General features: G+C 52.2%; 1 protein-coding gene across 1 annotated transcript; it reads right to left on the minus strand.

Annotated features, from left to right (window-relative positions):
- Positions 1–6154: 6154 nt before the first annotated feature.
- On the minus strand, positions 6155–17717 carry LOC132246446 (maestro heat-like repeat family member 5). The gene is made up of 13 exons (XM_059719573.1): positions 17596–17717; positions 16024–16972; positions 14988–15487; positions 14479–14588; positions 14015–14137; positions 13555–13637; positions 13073–13178; positions 12876–12971; positions 12251–12358; positions 11679–11814; positions 11240–11340; positions 10354–10506; positions 6155–10120 (listed from the first exon to the last, which is right to left on the minus strand). The coding sequence occupies exons 3-13, from the start codon at positions 15484–15486 to the stop codon at positions 9977–9979; spliced, it is 1659 nt and encodes a 552-aa protein (XP_059575556.1). The 5' UTR covers position 15487; positions 16024–16972; positions 17596–17717; the 3' UTR covers positions 6155–9976.
- Positions 17718–19174: the final 1457 nt, after the last annotated feature.

A 19174-nucleotide genomic window follows, 5' to 3' on the forward strand; every position in this document is an offset into this window, starting at 1 on the left:
AACTCGAGGTCCCCCTCAGACTGGAAAGATTGCACCCTCCATTTCCTACTTCCCACAACAGTGAGCTAAGCCCTGACCACCAAGCTGTAGGCAAGGCTGGGATGGGAGATTGGCGACACCCTCAACATCTCCCGAATGTGGCCAATGCGCTGTCTCTAGTGGGTTATGGAATAGAGAAAATCCCACACAATTTACTGATTCGTTTTGATGCACTGGCTGGGGAAGTAGTTAACTGATTGCACGATTTCACAATGATTACACACTTAATTTATACAACACAATTTTATTTTAAAACTCTTTGCTACGTATATAACACTGCTTAGCTTTAAGAAACACCACAAACATTAAAAACACAATAATTACATATATCAGAAACAATGCTCTGAATGCACTTCCTTCCTAAACAATACTATAAGAATTAGTGTTACAAAAATAACTACAATTACAACTAAAAGTTAAATTTGAATCAATACTATTATTTTCATAATATACTTACAATCCTAGAATTCCAAGAAGCCAAATACCAAAATATGGTTTCATTCCTCAGTAGTACGATTCAATGGGTTGGCCTCAGTAGTACAGTTCAATGAAATGGGCTCAGCAATACAATTCAATGGGCTGGCCTCAGCAGTGATAGGACTAAGTCCCCTTCCTTCAGTCCTTTTCAGGTGCTCCGCAGCTTCAGCGTGAACTAAGAAATTCGTGTTCACGGAGAGGGTAGTTTCAGGTGATCAGTCTGAACCGGGCTATACTTGCGATTTTTCCTTCGTTGTTCTACAAGTATAGTCACCTCCAAATTGGGACAGCAAGTTACCGTTTTTATTGAGCGAGTTGCCGTCAGCGGGCTCCTCCTACTCAATATATGGTTGCTCCCAAATTTGGGCTCGGATCTTACTCAACAGATTGTTTTACCTTTGTTGAGCATTTTAAATTACCTTTGGGAAACTTCCATATCACTGCAAATGCCCTTTTCTTACCAACCTGGTCAAAAGGCCTCAGGGTTTGATCTCTTGGAATTCAGGATTTTTGCCCTCTTTGTAAAAGATTTCTAAAAGATGAAATTTAAATTAAGACTTTAAGCGAAGTCAGGATCTTTTGCACCTAGTCCCAAAACAATGAACTAGATAAGGAGATAAATCTTATCTTCTTCCTGAAACTGGCTAATGGGCAACCTTTACAAACATTCAAACTATTTCATTCAATATGACATGCGCAGAAAAGAATTCATGAATGACAGGATGGGAAGGGGTCACAGTGTAGAGAGCACTCATCAGAAGCCCAGTGTTGAGCACACGTCTTGCAGAATGGAGAGACAAAGGTTTTTGCCTGTTCCAAGGAGTGGTCGAGTATTATACACTGGAGATTCCCTGGATAACATGGAGGGAAAATAACTTGCGGAGCCTCCCTCCACCCTCGAACTTTTCTGGAGAGCTCCAGCCCAGCCCAGGTGGTATGCAGGGTTTGGGGCTGGACCGCGTGGCTCCGGGGCCGGGATGGGGAGCGGGCTGGGGCTGCAGGCAGCTCATCCAGGAGGCAGGGTGGAGCTGGCTCCCCACATCTGTGCGCGCTCCCAGAGGGGTATGGGGGACACATACTCCCAGATTTGTGTGCAGGGTGGGGGCAGGTGAGAGTCGATGATTCGGACATAGACACAGCTTTATATATTTTTTCTACATACCTCAAGGTACCAGGTGGCTCGTGAACATTGGGATGGTGGGGCTGACGGAGCATCCCACGGGAGCACAGGGGGGTCCCCAGCACGCTCAGCGGTGCACCCGGAAGTGGACAAGAAGCACTTTCGGTTCACTTCCAGGTCTGCCGCGGAGCGTGCAAGTGACCCCCCCTACCCCTGGCTTGACAACGAGTGCCTCCTGGGTTGGGGGGGCACCCGGGGTCTACTTGCAGCTGCTCACCGAACTGGGAGATGCGGGGGAGAGGGGTCCCCCACGTGCTTGGCGGCGGACCCGGAAATACTTCTGGTCCACTTCCAGGTCCGCCGCTGAGCACGCGGGCCACCCTCCCCCACGCTCCTGTGGGACGCCCCATCTGCCCCACCATCTCGGCGTTCACAAGCCGTGCCTGGTACCTCGAGCTATGTAGAAAAAACATTTAAAGCTGTGTCTATGGCTGAATCGCTGATTCTCCAAATCAGCACTGAATCTGCAGATTTGGGTTCAGCCAAATCAAATCGGGACAATGATCCGAATCAACAAATCGAATCAGTGTCCCCTGAATCAGGCCGAATGCAAATCCAAATCAAATACGGCCTGCTTCGTACACCCCTAACAGCTAACCTCTGGGATGAAATCCTCAGGGCTCCTTTAAAACAAATCACCTAATTTTCCCAAGGGGTCTTTGTCCCCTCAGTGATTCAAGACCAGAAACAACCCTCTGCTTGGTGCTACCAGTCCATTCCTTTTTTTGGCACCCTCGCCTTTTGGGTCCTGAACCCCCCCAATTTCTTCTCTCTGGCTCCCGTACCTTCTGGCTTAACTCTGGGAGGGGACTTTCCCTCTTCAAGGGGACGGAGCGCACCCAAAGCAAGCGGCTCTTCTTCTTCTTTTCTTTAAAGAGAAAGCAGTGTGTACTGGTCAGCTACAATACACCGGGTGAACCCTTGGGCCCCAAACACCTGGCTACCTTGCAGGCAGTCTCTTTCAGGAAACATCCCTGCTGGCTTCTCACTTGTGCTCTCAGCTTCCTCCCCTGCTGCCTTTCTCTCTCAGTCTCCGTTTGCCTCTAGCATCTCCATTTTCAAAAGGGTCTTTTTTCACTGCCCTGCCCTTCTCTCAGGTGCCTCCCAGGCACAAGAAACAGCGAGGAGCAGGGATCCTAGTTTTCTCTGATTTACAAAACATCCCCAATTTTCAGTTTAAAAAAAGGAACTCCAAATCCACATTTTTCCATCATTTAAATGAAACACCACTAATATAGAGATGTGTACACAGTGGTGTTGCATTTTAATCATGGAAAAATGTAGATTTGGAGTTACTTTTTTTTAGCTGAAAATTGGGATTTTTTTAAATCCGAGAAAATCAGGATCCCTGGTGGGAAGACTCTTACGTGCAGTTAGGTGGTGGCTGAAGTCCACTTGATGTGGCAGCATTGGCAAATGAGCTCCTCGTTACTTGCAGGCCCGTTACCTACCGAACACCTAGGCGTATCTCTACAGCGCTGGTTCGAAACACAATTAATCCCTTTTTTCCCTGTGCACAAGCTACTTGGGGAAACTTGCATTTTGCCAGCTACAACTGAGCACCAGTTCACCATTTCCCATCCCCCCCGCCACCTATTTGTCTCACACTTATTGTCCCCCATCCCTTCTGATCCTCGCTGCCACATATTCGCATATTCACAGACCTGCAGTTTGCATATTGACTTCTTTTCCACCATGGAGAACACAAAGCGCCAGCAGATTGTCCCTATGCCTGAAGAAGGGTGTTTGTGCCCGAAAGCTTGCAAAGAACAGTTTTTCCAACTATTTAGTTGGTCGAATCAAAGATCAAGCAGCATCCTTCCATTCGCACCGCAGCTCAGACTTACCACAGGAAACACCAGCAGCTGGTCTGCGCCTCCATGCAAGCCCCAGGTAAGTACCTGGGGTTTACCCTTTCCCAGGGGGAGTCCATACTCACTGAGAGAGGGTTGGTACTCCTCAACCCCGTCGCCCGCAGGGACGTTTTGCCGACCCCTCTGCAGAGCGCTCCTCGATGGCATCATCATCACCGTTCTCCCCCGCGTGTCCCAGGCAGCAAAGTTGTTGGGCTCCTGCGCTGCATTCCCGTCACACTGCCGCGTGGACCAGGCAAGCCTCCCTGGCTTGTGAGGGACAGCTTCCCCTCCATTTTGTGCGATGCTGAGAGGCAGCGTCCCCTCCGTTTTGTGAGGCCGCAGAGCAGGCAGCTGCCCCTCCGTCTGGGAAGCCTTCACAACCCCTGTTACTGAACAGGACAACTCTTGGGCTAATTACCTGAGAAGAAGCCAAATCCAGAATATCTTCATTTTAATTATACAAGGACTCTTTAATTAGTTGTCATTAGTCAGTTATACGTATAGCGAAGGCCACTTTAAATCTTTTAGCAGTTAGGAGATAGATTGTTGTTTCCTGAAGGCTGAGGTGCTCAAGAGGTTGGCTATATAGTAACATTGTTTTTACCTCTAGACATTTCAGCACAGGCATTCAGGGAAGTATATGACATGACATGACATGACATGACATGACATTATTACCGCTTGCCTTACTGCTTTGGTTAGTGGATTTTCGTACCTTAGTGAAATAGGTAATATTAACACATGGTCGATGGTGCAATAACAATCTGTTGTAACTATTTAGCGTGTGGAGCGGTGAGTGTGGTCGTGTTAGTTGAAGCCATCAGGGACCTGGATGTGACCAAGCAGTGAGAGATTGCTCTGGGGGTTTCTTTGTTACGTCTTGTCTTTCTTATGTCTTGTCCCTCTTTGTCCCCAGCAGTTTGGCAACTTCATTCAATGTACAAAGGGGAGAACTAATGACAATGACTGTCATGTCATGCAATGGGAGAGCATTGAATGAGCCCACCGAAGGGACGAAAGTGCTCAGACCATTACCATCTCTGGACAGTCGGATTGCTTTTCTTACTAGAAATGCTTTGAAAAGCTGTATCCCACTCTTCACGCAATTCTTGAAGCAGAGGTACAGCTATATTCGTTCACAAACTAATTGCTTTCACATTCATTAACAAATGGGGCGACTCTGAGGGGAGGTAAGAGTAGTGGAGATGCTATCTTTTTGTCATACAGTACCAATATGTCAGCAACAAAGTCCAATCTTTTGGGTGGTGATTGGAACTGCGTATTGGATACGGTGCTTGAAAACTCAGTTACTGTTAACAGAGTCTATCAGAAAACTGAAAACAAGCCCTCTTATTTATTAAAAAGACCTAGGATTGGTAGATATCTGGAGGCTTCACCAACCCAGAGGTGAGAGGCTAGACCTGTTTCTCACCAGTTCACTTGTCGTACTTCAGGATTGATTATTTTCTCATACCCGGTCTCTGGTTCCTGCTTGTTTAGGTGCAGAAACACAACACATCTTAATTTCTGACCCAGCTCCCATTATAATAGCAATGGATTTAAATCATTGTATTAAGAACAAGGGAAGCTGGAAGCTTCATACTTCATTGCTTAAAGATACTAAATTCTGTGAGCAATGGAGAAATCGATCGCATAGTTTACTGAAGACAACAGGCATTACATGTCATCTGCTGTGACTGGTTAGGGAACCTTGAAAAGCTACTTTTTAGGGGGAAATAGATAAAGTGTGCTAATGAAAGGGCAAAAGACAGGTCTCAAATGTTATTTGCAGCAGAGCAAGATATTTCACATCATGAAAGAGCACATAAACTAGTTCCACAAAATGAAAATATATTTAGATCCCTCAGAAAAGCACAATAGAACTCCAACTAGCTGAAAACCGCAAAACATTCACACTTAAATTTTTATTGCAAAAGTATTTCTTTAAATACAGGATTTTTAGTAATCCTTACACCAAGTACTGCTAAATGATTTCTTCAGTCAGCTTCGAAAGGTTGTTTTCTTTCTTCAGCCAATTCCTTTTTCTCTTGCTTGCCTGTTTCGCATTCTGTCATATTCATGTTCACTAGATGGACTTCGAAGTCTTCCAGACTTAAATTTTCTTTCCTGAAATCTTCTTATTCCATCATTTTAAAATTTTCTATTATAATGCCCTGCTTATTCTGCCTGTCATTAACCATTGTGACTGACTGCCAAGAATCGATAGTCTACTGCAATCTATTACTGGCGGGGACGGTGCATGGGGCACTGGAATACCACCAAAGCCGAGCTTCCCTGAGCATGGCCAGGCTTCCGGCGCCCCGTGCACCCTTGGATCCAGCGGGTGCTGCTTGTGAGCTGGGGCTGCACCAGTGCGCCTAGCTCTCAGCCGGGTGGCTGCAGGGGAATCGCTGCTGCCGAGGGAAGCACCTGGGCCCCCGCAGCGCATGTGTTACTTGCTTTGGTGTGGTTTCTTTGGTGTATTTCTGTGATGACATGAAAGGAATCTAGAGTTTTACTTCTGTTTAAATATTGCAGTAAGATCCCCAAGGATGTAAATTAAAATAACAATAATTCAAAACTAGATGAAACCAACAAAACATTTGTGATTACATTTTTATTGCAAAATTATTACTTTAAATACAGGATTTTAGGATAGTGATTGACCGAATACTTTAACAGAATCAAAAATTCTCACCCTTCAAATGGCTACGTAAAGCTGTCCATGTGTAAACACAGGCTTAGGAATACAAGCACATATTTTGTCAAAAGTTTGACCTTGTGACTTGGTTACACTCATAGAATAAGAGGGCCCTTGTATACGTGACTAACAGCTCTTGGATATGTGAGGAAATAGCCCATTTAAGTGGCTTCGTTGCCCATTTTTAACCATTTAAATGTGTAATGATGTACAGGTTCGGTGGCATGTTAAGATTTCAATGAGTTTTTACATAGCAAAGTAAAACACATCCCATGTGTATTAGTTTTCTTCATAACATATTACAGCGCTATTCCTCACATGTACAAGGGCCCTATCTGGAGGAGGCGATGGGGATGGTACATGGGGTGCTGGCAGCCTGGGGGTGCTGGCAGCCTGAGGGTGCTGGAGGAAGCTTGGGCTTGGTGGGTATTCACTGCCCCGTACCCCATCCCTGACACCTTCTCTGGCTGCCATCACACCCAGCTGCCATCCCACTACCATCCCGGGGCAGCCAGCCCATTCCCGGGTGGTTCCAGGTGGTGGGAAGGTGGCAGGGACGGTGCACGGGGTGCTGGAAGCCCACCAAGCCTGAGTTTCCCTGAAAACACCCAGGCTTCCAGTGCCGCATGCACCGTTGGTTCTGGCAGATACTGCCTGAGAGCTGGGGCTGCACCCGAGCAGCTAGCACCCTGCCCAGCCGGCCCAGTGGGGGTCTGCCACCGCTGCGGGAAGTACAAGGCCCTCCTACAGCTCAGGGGCTGTAAGACCCAGTGGCAACTCATGCAGGCAGGCTCTGCCAAGTAAAAATCCCCACAAAAACAGTGAGGGGCCTGATCTTCATTTTTTTTCCTCCCGGTACCTGCCTGCATCTCCCGTGGCTGAGGAGTGAGCTGCCAGTGGTTCATGCAGCCCCTGAGCTGCAGGGAACTCCAGTGCTTCCCGCTGTGGTGGCAGCACTGCATGGGCAGCACCCACCCGCTGACACCCAGCCCGGCAGTCCTGTGGGGCACCATCACCATGCAGGGAAGCACTGGAGGCCCCCAGCAGCTCAGATCCCACTGGCAGCTCACCCTCTGGCTGCAGGAGAGGCAGGCAGGTTCTGGAGGGGAAAAAAGGGGAACGGGCCCCTCACTGCTTTATTTCCCCACCTCTCAACCCTGCCCCCTCACCCCCGTGCCCTCGTCGGACCCTACCCACTCCACAGCAGAGCGCCCCAGTGCTTCGTTCTACCTCTAAGTTGTCTACATATCTGTCTGAAATGGTCTTATTCTGTCTGCACTTTTGGTTGTTTTAGTTTCAGCATTGCGATTGGCTGCCAAGACAACTAATCAGAGTGCTCCAGACAGACAGAATAAGTCTCTTGTGATGATACATAAACATTTTGACATGGGATTGCATGTCAGGTCAAGAGAGTGAACATGACTATGAGTGGCGTGACAAGGCAGGTAAGTTATTGGCTAGAAGACTTTAGGCAGAGGCATCAAATAGCAGATCTCTGCAATAATTACCTCCAATGATAATACAGTATTAGATTAGAAGCTATATGAAGTAGACTTGAATATGTCAAGCAATTGAACTAGAGAAGGAGATCACGTTACAGAAAGTTATGGAGGTGCTGCATTTCTTAGAGAGGGGAAAGCTCTGGCAGTTTTCCATCTGAATTTTAGAAAACTTTCCGGAAAAGTCTGGCAACAATTATTATAAACTATGTACAGTGAAATAGTTGAAAATGGAATTCTGTCTAGAGAAGCAAGAACAGCTTTATCTATTTGTCTACTCAAGAAGTGAAAGAAAGGTTTAACATGTGGAGCCTACCGCCCAATCTCAATATTGAAAGTTGATAACCAGTTTCTCACAACATGATGAGCTCTAAGACGTAGTAAGGTGATTCCATTCTTGATACATGCCGTACAGGTAGGTTCTATAAAGGGTACTTTGGCCTCGGGTAGTTCACACAACTGCCTGACTCATCAGCAGCTGTTCTCTCACTACACTGGCAAAGGTGCTATGATTGGAGTTGTGGGAGAGCTGTGCCTGGCTGCATCCGATTCTAAGAGACTGGTGAGTGTAATCTCTGCTCCACATGGAGGGTGAGAGGCAATAGTGCTGAACAACCCAGTCCCAGGTGACCTTCCAACCTATTTGAACCACCTTGGATTGACAGACTGGTTTCATCCTCTGGATGCCATAATTATCTGCCCTGTTCTTAACTGTCTGCTTCCTTGATGCCATTTTCCATTTTCCTGTTATTTCATTTGGGCCTTCCAGCTGATTGTGATATTTAGTAAAGTACCACATCGGTATTATTGTGTGTGCTTCCCATTGTTTACCTGCTTTGCCATTATCACTCTTTATCCTCTTTATTCTCATGTTCCTCTTAGTCCTAAAGCAATCCCTTTAATGTTTTTGAACCCTTAATCTAATTTCAGTGCGTCTCTCACAAACACCAACCAAATTCAGAGGGGTGTCCAAAGCAGGAGTCCCCTGCAACACCAGTGCTGCTGGTTTGTCTGGTTGAACCTTAATCCTCCTGTCCACTGGTAACAAGTGGGCATCCTGGGGCCGGTCAAATCGTTGACCCACCCACTTGTCTCAGGGCTAACTGCCCGCCTCCCTCACCTGCCACAACCTTGATGATACAGGTGAAAGATGAGAACATGGCAGGAAGCTGCCCATTTACTTGCACTGTGTAACAGGAGGCCCTTCCTGCCCAAGTTTTTCTGGGCTAAGCGCCCACCTCTCTTTCCTGCCACACCGTGGCAATATAAAAGGATGCTCTTAATTAAGCGGTAGGCTGTCCATTTCTTGCCCGAATGCCTGGGGATGTTATCTGCAGCTCCAAATCCTCCCCTATGCTGCAGTTCATGTCTCACAGCTGGCATCCCAGTTCTTAGCATCTTTGCCCCATCCTGGGCCCCATAATCCTCCAGTCTGGACCCCAACTGGCTCCTTCCAATCAGGCGGCCTACTCCGCCCTCATTCTGGGCTGTCTACCTCCCTGCACTCTTCCCCCTCTCAGGTGTGCCCCACACCCCGGGACCTTTGGCCACACAGGCCCTGGCCTCCCCTCCAAGGCCAGTTAGAAACCCCAGGCCCTTGGCTCTGGGTGTCCCTCACAGTGGGCCCCTGGCCCTTTTGACCCTTCTGGTCCTGGCCCCAGCACTGACCAGTTGAGGGTGCCTCAAGTCAGGATTGTGAGCATCTAGTCCGCTCTCTCACAGGGGTCCGCCGTCTCAGGCCTACTATGGGGTTACCCACCTGGTTGTGGGAGCTGGGGTTATTAAGGCGCCCCGACCCGCCTTTCACCGGGGTGGTAACTGGCCTGGCATTTCCTGGGGGCTCCCACGCCACTAGGAGCCCCACCAGGCCACCCATTCCCGGCAGGGTGCAGTTTTCGGTCGTGCCCAGGACCAAGAGCCTCCTAGCCATCCCCATAAGCTCTTTCCCTTACCGCCTGGTTGTTCCTGCTGCAGCTCAGCAAGGCAATGTTTCTGCCTCGGCTGGCAGCAGCAGACTGCAGCCTTTATATACAAAGTTGTCAAAATGACTGCTGCCATCAGGCACTTGCTGGATGCCTGACCCAGCCCTTAAAGTGGCAGGCACTAGCAGTGCCCTGCCACACGCTGATACCTAGGGCTTATATACACGGCTCCGACCTCCCCTACACCGTGTCCCATGCCTCGCAGTTGGCATCCGTGGCCTCACACCCAGCCTTTGCTTGCATCAGGATGGATGGCGCTGCTGCGGAGAGATGGGGATCCTTGAGGCACTCTCCAGATGACTGTGCCTCTGCAGCTCTTTGGGCAGCTGATGGAAGCATTTCAGGATCAGGAGCTTCCTCAGTACCCTGACGGGAATTTCCTTCTCCTGCAAGGGTACAGAAACCAGTCAGGGACTCCAGGGCCACCAGGGACAGTCAGGTAATGACATTGGAGCCAGCACAATCCCAAACCAGCCCAAAGACATGTCTACCAGACGCGTTGTCCCCCACCAAACACACACCGTCTTTAGCTTCCCTACCCAGAAATCACCCTCTCCTTGGCTAGAAGTGAGAGAGTGTGTCCTGCCACTCATTTCCTGAATCCAACCATGCTGCTCACCTCTGCCCCCATCAGGTGACCAGATTGCCCCAGGATGGCATAGAGCAGAACCACCCCGGCCTGGCTCACGTGCAGCATGACATGGTGGATCCCCAGCAGTGCCCTCTGTGCAAACGCTCTCCTCTGGTCTTCGGAGAGGATCTTCCTGAAGGCCTGAAACCCACAGGACACAAGGCATTGTTGCATCCCAGAGCCAGGCTCCCCGTCAAGGAACTGGAATGCGTTGCCCTTTTGATGGGCTGTGGGGAGGATGAGAGCCTGGCTGGAGCCATTGCAGGTCACTCTGCTCGACAGCCTTTCAAATCTCTCAGCGGATGCAAAGTCCAGATAAGGAGAGGAGGACTCAGGTCTTGTTCCCCTCTCCTGCCCTGGCCTTCTCCCTGCCTTTCACATGGGGCTGTCAAGTAGCCTGGGATGGAAGCTCACAGTGCTGCCTACTGAAACCCAAGGGGAGGGTGGTTCTGCTTTTTAACTGTGGAGAGAAGAGCACAGCATGTCTGCGCTTCTGCACAGAATGGGACTTCCTGCAAGGATCTGTTGGAGCAATGGTGGGTGTGTGCTGGCTGCTTGCCAGCCCCAGGTCAGAGCTGCCCAGCTCAGGACCTCCAGTGTCAGTCAGGGAGGGACAGTGGGGTCCTGCAGTAACTTCCCTCCCAGGGGATTGTCCTTGGGCCACATCAGCGTGACACCATGCAAGACATACAAACCATGGACGTGGCTAGGACTCGGACTTACAACCATGCACCCTTGCTCCTCGCTCTAAGCCTGACAGAGGGTGCTGTGGGCTGAAGGTAGAGCCTTCCTCCTGAAGGCAGGAGGCAGGTATTCCAGGGGAACACAGCCCCATCCCCTGAGCTGGTGTACAGAATGGGCAGAGCATCCTTACCTCTCCCATTGTGGCCAGATCGATGTAGAGGAGGATTCGGTGTAGGTGGTGCTGGTGCTGGCTGATGGGCCACAGCTCCTGTGCCTCTTGGATGTCTTGCCCTAGGACAGAGAGAGGCTGGTCAGAGCTGCTGTTCTGGCTTCAGAACTGAAAACATGTGAGCGCTCTGAACTGCAGACCCTGGGATTGGTGCCATGGTACAGATGATGTCTAAGAGGGGAACCTCCCGATCTCACTGAAGCCAGGCTGTAGCCCAAGGGTTACGTAACACCCTACAGTCCCTCCCCTGAGTTCAAGGCTACTGCTCCTGCCCTCCCTGAGGCCACTTTGCCCTCATGTCTCCGTGAACTCTCCCCCTATGTCAACTTCCCAGCTTGCAGACCCTGGACAGGCTGATTTTCTTAGGTGATTCCCACAGCTGGACTCAAGGTTTCCATACCCTTCTGATGCATCAAGATCTTGTAGAGGTGGGAGAGGCCCTCCTTGGCCTGGCGGCTGATCTCCTCCACTGGGTCGCTGATGCACAGACCCAGCAGGGCCACCAGGTCACCCACCAGGGGCACCTTGGGCGAGTCCTAAGGAAAGGCAGAGGACAGGGGAGTCCATCTATGTCTGACCAGCAATCACCTCAGGCTCTCTGGGCCGTGTGCATCTCCTGAAGCCTGAGAAATAAATATCTCTGCCTGCCATACAGCAGGGAGCCCAGGGTCTAGGAGTGGGCCCCCCTGAGGACTCCCTGCATTTGTTGCTCCAGGAGGAGCAGCAGGGCTCCTGAGACAGGCATGAATCTGCCTGGAGCACTCTATGGCAGCTGCTGCCCTCTCCTGAGACAGGGGCTCTTAGCCAGGAGCACAAGCCCTTGAATCAAGCACAGCCAGTTCCCAGCCCTCACTCTGCCATGCAGGGATCCTCTCTCCTATCCCGCGCTTACCGCTGCCACTGCTATCCCACAGGCTTTTTCACCAGCCCTGCCTCTGCCTAAAGTCAGGACCTGACACAAGGCTCATTTACCTCAAACTGTGGGAGGAGGGAGACTGCAAAGCAGAGCAGGCTGGTGGTGATCTTGATGGCTGTGGCTCTGTCCCTCTTATCTTCCAACTGGAGCCACAAGGTCAAGTGCTGTGGGTGGAAGAAGTTCATGGCAGTGGACACGTGCTCCTGTTGTACCAATGATCCCCACCCCCACCCCCTCCTGAGTGCTGACCCTTTAAGCCCAGGGTAAAACATCAGCCTCAGGGGGCCAAACTCTGTAAGAAGGGATTGTTGCATCCAGCACGGCCCTGCCCCCAAACGCCCTTTCCCAGCCCCGACCCCTCCCTCTGCATCTCAGGGATGGTTTTTGTCTCTTAAAGCTGGGACCAGACTCTGTCTCAGGGCTGCTTCTCTCCTCCCTGAACATAGACAGCATGACAGGAAGGAGAAAAAATCCTGTATCTGTGCCAGGCTCCAAAGCCCAAATCCAAAGGGGCATCCTCCACTCTGTGGGTAATCCCTGAGGGATCAGCATGGTGAACTTGCACCAGACTCTTGTCTCAAGGAAGGAGCCAGGGATTCTTCTCTGAGGACCGGCTCCTGCAGTGCACAGGTCATTGAAGCTGCCCCCATCCTAAACCCAGCCTCTCCCCATGGTGCTCACCTGCCCGATGAACTGCAGCCTGGCCAGGCTGGGGGCAGTTGCCAGCAGACACCTCAGCGTGGCCTCCAGGTACTCCACGCTGATCCGCTGCATGCCCTGGAAGAAGACAGAGAGCCAAGAGGGTCAGTGCTGGAAAGTCCTGTGCCATGTCTGCCAGGGGATGGCTGGTGGGACTGTGCAGTGAGAGAAAGAGGTACCTGGATGTGCTGGCTGTTGTGCCCTGTGGCCATCAGGAAGGTCTTGTGGAGGGCGGTGTAGAGGAGGCGCGATTCCAGGGCTGGCTCCAGGGCTGGCTTCAGTTTGCTGTCAGGAAAGAGGAGCCTGTCTGGATGGAGCTCTGTGGGGCTGGCATTGGCTCTGATGTGGGCAGGTCTCGACAGGGAAATAGGCACCCAGAGGCGACAATATGAATTGAAACCTCAAGGAAGGCTGAAGTGTGCCAGCACCCAAGGGTCAGGGTTGGCCCACTGACCCCTCTGTTGCCCGTCCCACTGATCCTTGACCCTCCTACAGTATCCACACTGTCGGCCCTTTGCTGAAGGCCCTTGTGTCATCATTACAGGGAAACTCAGTACCTAACCAGGGGAAAGGACATATTCCCACCTCGTCGGCAAACCAGGGGAAATCTCTGGAGCTGAGCAGTGCTGCAGTTAGTGCAGCTGGGCAAGTGAACAAGTACCTGAGGATGCAAACAACAGCCATGCTGTAAGGAAGGATGGTGCTGGGCTCTTCTTCACAGTCGGACAGCTTGTCAATCAGCACCTGAGAGACGCATGGGGGAGCGTGAGAAGGAGACCTCACAGTGCTCCTGGGGCACCTGGATGCCACCGCCAACCTGGGCCCCCCCTACCAGTTCTCTCCTCCGCCCTCACTGAACACGGCTCTCCTCTTCCCTCCGACATGCTCATGAACAACCTGTTGGTCACCCGGTTTCCCCACCCGCTCCCACATCTGTCCTCCAGCCCTCTCATTCCCCTACCACCCTGTACTCATTCACCCCACAATGTCCCGCTTCTCTACCCCCTATCCACACACCTAGCAACACCTGCCCTCTCCTCTTCACTCCAGTCCCCATTCACACATCCTCTCCTGGCTGCTTAACGTCTGACACGAAGCAGCCAGTGCTCTTTTGAACTCACCACAATCCTCTCCACAAGTGCCGCTTTGCAGCAGGGCGGCTCTAGGGTGTCCTCGCCCCTCTTCATTGTAGCCAGGCACAGTGTGGGGACGGCACGGAGGAAAGTGAGCCCTTCATTCACAGTCTGCATACACCATAAGTTACAATGGGAAAAGGCCGGCTCATAGCCAGGAACCTGCCTGCCCTCCCAAGGGGAGCGTGGGGCTCAGATCTGGTGGTATCCCCCGTTCTCAATCCACATCTCCTCCTGGGCAAATGGGGTCTGGCACAGGGATGGGGTCTCTGTGGGGAGGGGTCCCCACGTTGTTTGGGACAAAAGCACCCCCGACGAGGGTCCCAGCCCACGTGGGCTGCACGTGCCCATCAAAGGCTGTGGCTCACTCGGTTCCTCCTTCCCAGAGGGCCACATGGTGGGAGAGTGGACGGGCTGGTGCTGGTGCTGGTCCAGCTCTGGGATGTTCCTACCTGGTCCGTGCTCTGGAGGTGCCGTAGGATGACTGAGAGGGCGGCTTCCTCCAGGTAGGTGAAGTCCTCCCTCTGCTCTTCCTCTGCCTTGTAGAAGGGCAGGACTGTATCTGCAGGGAGAGGGAGAGACTGTGATGCCTGCTGCTGCTGAGGGGAAACAGAGGGGCAATGCAGAGGAGAGGTGTGTCCACGTTCCTGCAGCCCAGGAAATGGCCCCATGGCTGCCCAAGTGCTATATGGCCCCTCTCCATGCACTGCCTCAGGCCCCACCTGTCCCAGCACCCCAGGGAGGTGCCTGCCCCTCTGGGAGATTTGGGGACCCTCACGTACAAGGCTCCCTCTTCCCGCTCCCCACCCAGGACCATGTCTGTGGCCCACACTGGGGGTGCGAGGCCTCCTGTCACTCAGGCTGTTGCTCTGCCTGGGATCCCCCGGCCCCATCACAGAGCGACTCACCGCACTCAGGGGTCACTGCCCTGTTTGCACAGGACGTCTGGGTGTCACCTCACCTCTGGCGGTGGCAGCATGTTGCTGGAGGCCCACAGCCTCCTGGGAGCTGTCGCTGTCCTCCCTGGAGGAGCTGGAGCCCAGCTTGAACCAGGGCCTGTGCAGCTCCTGCCCTGGGGAGCCTGGCTTCTCCTCCCAAGCCACGTGAGGAGTGGCCTTCGGCTGGGCTTCAGCGCTGGGGTCCTGGCTGCTGTGTTTGGGGCTGGAGCTGCGCGGGGGCTGTGCCTGGCTCTCTGGCAGTGCTGGGCCCTGCCTGCCCAGCTGTATCCTGGGCCACCTCCATCGGGGCCTGACTGGCTCCTCTCCCTGCTCTTCCGTGGCTGCTGGAGGTGCCCTTCTTTTCCAGCCCACGAGACAGTGCCACCACCTGCCCTTCCTTGATGCAGCCTCTGCCTGGTGGTGGCCGCCCTGCTCCTCCTCCTCAGGCTTCTTCCTGTCCTTCTCCTGTCCCGGGGCCATTCTTGCCGTCCTCTTTCTGAGGATCTGCCTCAGCCTCTCCATCCTGACACAGAAACAGTTAGGAGTGTGGGTTCAAAGCTGTCTCTCCCTACTTGTCTGTCTGCCCCTTCCCCGAGCTGGGTGACTCCCCCACATCCCATGCTTTCCCCTAAATACTGGGTGCCAGCTATTGGCTGTCAGAGGTTTGCAAGCTGTTGGCTCAGGACCAGAGACCTTCAGTTAGTTTGGACTAACAACTCCCTCCTCCTGCCCTTGCCTGCTCTCCTCATTCAAGTCAGGGGGACTGAACGTTGGGACTCAGGATACATCCTGGGAAGTAGGGCACCTTTTCTGGGAGCTGTGAGCACTCAGAAACTCCACAGATTTGGGCCCCCTGGGACACGTGGCTGGGGGAATGGCCCCTGGCAAGGAAAGTGTTGGAACCTCCACTCCTTGGGGATGTTTGCAAACACACTGATGATGGTGCTGGAGAGCCCCAGAGGAGATGTCATCACTTCTGGGGATATGGTTTCCCGCCCACAGCTGCTCCTCCCTGGCCAGAAATGGGAAGGCGGCTGGGACAGGCTGCGGACCACTCACTTGCCCTGGAGGGCTGGCGGACTGCTAGGTAGAGTCTCGCAGTCCCTCTGGCTGGGTTCCTCGCCTTCTTCTGTGGTCCTTGGCCTCAACGGGTCCTGCCTCCCAGGAGTCTCTGAAGCTGCTGGGCGCCTCAGTAGATGCAGCTAGGTGGATGTGTCTTGTACCTGGAAGGGGACTCTGCCATGTATTAGGAGACTTGTTGGAATATGCCGTCGTGCGCTTCCCCTTCCCCTACAAACACATTAAACACTTCCCTTTCTCCTGCATCCCTCCCCCTTCCCCCTTCCATTGCTCTCTCCCAGGCATAACTGCCCCTCCCTGATTTCCCCTTACAGCCCTCGGTGGCAAAACTGGATAAAGTTGTACAGGTCCATTGCCCCTCATGTCTGCTCTTGGCCTCTCTTCTCAAAAGGCGCGCTCCCTCTACCTTTTCTTACCCAGTTCCTTTTTTCCCGACTAGGCCTGTACCCATGTTCTGCACCCTAAGTACATCTAGCATGATATCTCCTTAACCAACAACTGTTGTTGCCTCTATGCTGGTGGGGTGCCAGATGCCATCCGTCCTGGCTGGATAGGGGGACCTGGAGCAGGAAGGATTTGGCAGCCTGGAGTCACCAGGGCAGGCAGAGATGGTCTGAATCAAAAATAAAATACACAGACAAGGTTAAAGCACAAGCAATTCCTATCATGTGCTATTCAGGGCTTGGCCTCCAGAGTGACTTGGGCTCCTCTGCACTGCTCACGCGCTTGGGAGAAAACATTAGTAATCCCCAACCTGAAGTCAGAAAAGACCATTGCTTCAATGCCAGCTTCACAACCACCTGCGCCTCAGGGTGCATTGTCTCATTACCTGATCCTCAGCTGCTTGTGCAGGGGAAAGGTGACAGGAAAGAAATCCTCCTCTGGAACAGGCTCTCCTGGGACTCGGCGACGGTCACCAAGAAAATCACTAACAACAACAAAAAGTGTCTTTCATTCTCATGGATTTGTCTGAAATAGTTGCATCTGTTGACTGTGGGGCAACAAAGGAAGTGAATCCTTCAGTGCGATCAGTGAAGAAGGGTGGGGATTGAGCGACACCTCTGTGGGTTGCAATGTTAGGAGCTGTCTACGCTGTTAGCTAATAGTTTCATGGGTGAGTTTGAGGATGTGACAGGCAGAAGGAGGAAGGAAGACAAACATTTCCTAGACGAAACTGCATCCTTTGGAGCCACAACCTGGTAATCTGAGGTGTGATCCTAACGTGGCGCTCATGTTTGGCTGCCCTATTTAACCACGGGGGGCATGGCCCTCTACGTCAGACCTCTTGAGCGTACGTTGACAACATTTCGTAGAGGCAGGACACTGACTGCCGTGCTTCCCCTCTTTCACCTCTGTCAAGGTTCGGGTGTTAGGTGTGTGTTGTGGCAGGGTTGAGAGCAGGCTGGTACAGGGCTCGGCTAATGGTGTGTATGGGATGGTCTGAACAGGGCTGATGCTGCCTGAGGAAGGGGTTGCTGAGTCCTGTCTGCAAGCCTTGCTCACCTCATGTTGTGGCAGAAGAGGGGGCAGCTTTCCCCATCCCTCACTTACCCGCTCCTCTCCAGATGGAGAACAGCCGTCAGCACCGCTCCGGCCGCCGACTGCAACTGACTGCCGTTCCCCGGCGCCGGCGCGATGATACGAACGCTGCCGCGGCAACGCCCGGGGATGAGTTCCGCCAGGCCCCTCCCCCTCCCGCCAGGCTCCCCCGCCCCCAGGTCCACGCCCATTTCCTCCTTCGCCCACGCTGCACGCTCCCCGGTGGCCCGCGGTCCTGCGAGCACATCAGTTGACCCCCAAGTGAATTACTTCTAAGGGATAGAGAGCTGAGCCGGAAAGAATTAAGGGAAGTGCTTCATATATCAGGTGTCAAATATGATATGAAATACTCCACAACTTTTTCCGTGAAGTTGGAGGGAAAGGAGAAATGTTTCTTTTCTCCCTCGGACACGTGGAAGGAGCTGGAAAAATCCTCTCCTGATCTAACACGAAGAAAGAGAATCACAATTCCTTGAACAACATTTTTACGTGTCTGTTTATTTTAATATGTAGCAAACCCCCCAGATTTTCTTTTTTTCTTCTAAAATGCATTCCCTCCCCTTCCCTAACCGTTTCTGACATTTCCCCCCCCTCCCTATTCCCTATAGATATGTATAAGTGAGCTAAAACATAGGATAAGCTTCAGCATTTCATTTTAGTAGCAACCCTGCTCTGGACAACACCTACTAGACAAGGACCCCTTCCCAGCCTGGATAGGCAGCTATCCCCCCTGCCCCCTCTTCCACCAGGGACTTGCACTCTGCTTCTCTTCCCCACCTGGACTCCAGCCCTTCCACTGGGTCTCTTTCTCCTGCTGCCATTTTGAGAGAGAGAGAGAGAGAGAGTGTGAACCAATAACTTCATGGGGCTGTGTAGTGTGTTGTCTGTTTAACAATCCTGTTGTTTTGAAACCCCGAGTTGAAACCTACATCTACTCCCCGTCAATTTGTGGCCATTGTTCCTAGTTACTCCAGGGGGTGCCCTCGTAAATAGAGCGTGTCCTCTTCCCTGCTGCCCTCCCCTGATGAACGTATAGGCAGCCACAGGATCACCTCTCAGCCTTCTCTTGCGAAGACTGAAGAGATCTAGGTCCCTCAGTCTCTCCTCGTAGGGCCTTGCCTGCAGGCCTCTGACCATACGAGCGGCCTCCTCTGAACCCTCTCGAGGTTGTCCACATCCCTTCTGAAGTGCGGCGCCCAAAACTGGACGCAGTACTCCAACTGTAGTCTGACCAGTGCGGCACAGAGGGGAAGCATCGCCTCCCTGGACCTGTTCGTCATGCACCTCCTAATGCATAATGAAGTGTGGTTAGCCTTGTTGATCACTTCGTCACATTGACGACTCATGTCCATCTTGGAGTCAACTCCCTTTCCGGCACTGTGCTGCAGAGAAGGTCATCCCCCAGCCTGTACGTGGGTTGGTGGATCTCTTTGCCCAGGTGCAGCACTCTGTACCTGTCTTTGTTGAACTGCATCCTATTTCTTTCTGCTCGTTTTTCCAGCCTGTCCAGATCTGCCTGGATCCGTTCCCTACCCTCTGGTGTGTTAACTTTGCCCCGTTATTTGGTATCATCTGTGAACTTGGACAGGGT

The sequence above is a fragment of the Alligator mississippiensis genome, chromosome 16, assembly GCF_030867095.1.
Source record: "Alligator mississippiensis isolate rAllMis1 chromosome 16, rAllMis1, whole genome shotgun sequence".
Classification (NCBI taxonomy): domain Eukaryota; kingdom Metazoa; phylum Chordata; order Crocodylia; family Alligatoridae; genus Alligator; species Alligator mississippiensis.

Bases quoted from the DNA above. Each gene is read 5' to 3' on its own strand.
- LOC132246446 (XM_059719573.1), bottom strand. From the start codon at position 15,486: ATGGAGAGGCTGAGGCAGATCCTCAGAAAGAGGACGGCAAGAATGGCC. The intron at 10,507-11,239 runs GTAAGGATGCTC...TGTGGGTTTCAG, and splicing joins ATCTGGCCACAATGGGAGAG to GCCTTCAGGAAGATCCTCTC. The intron at 10,121-10,353 runs GTGAGCAGCATG...GTACCCTTGCAG, and splicing joins GTCACCTGATGGGGGCAGAG to GAGAAGGAAATTCCCGTCAG.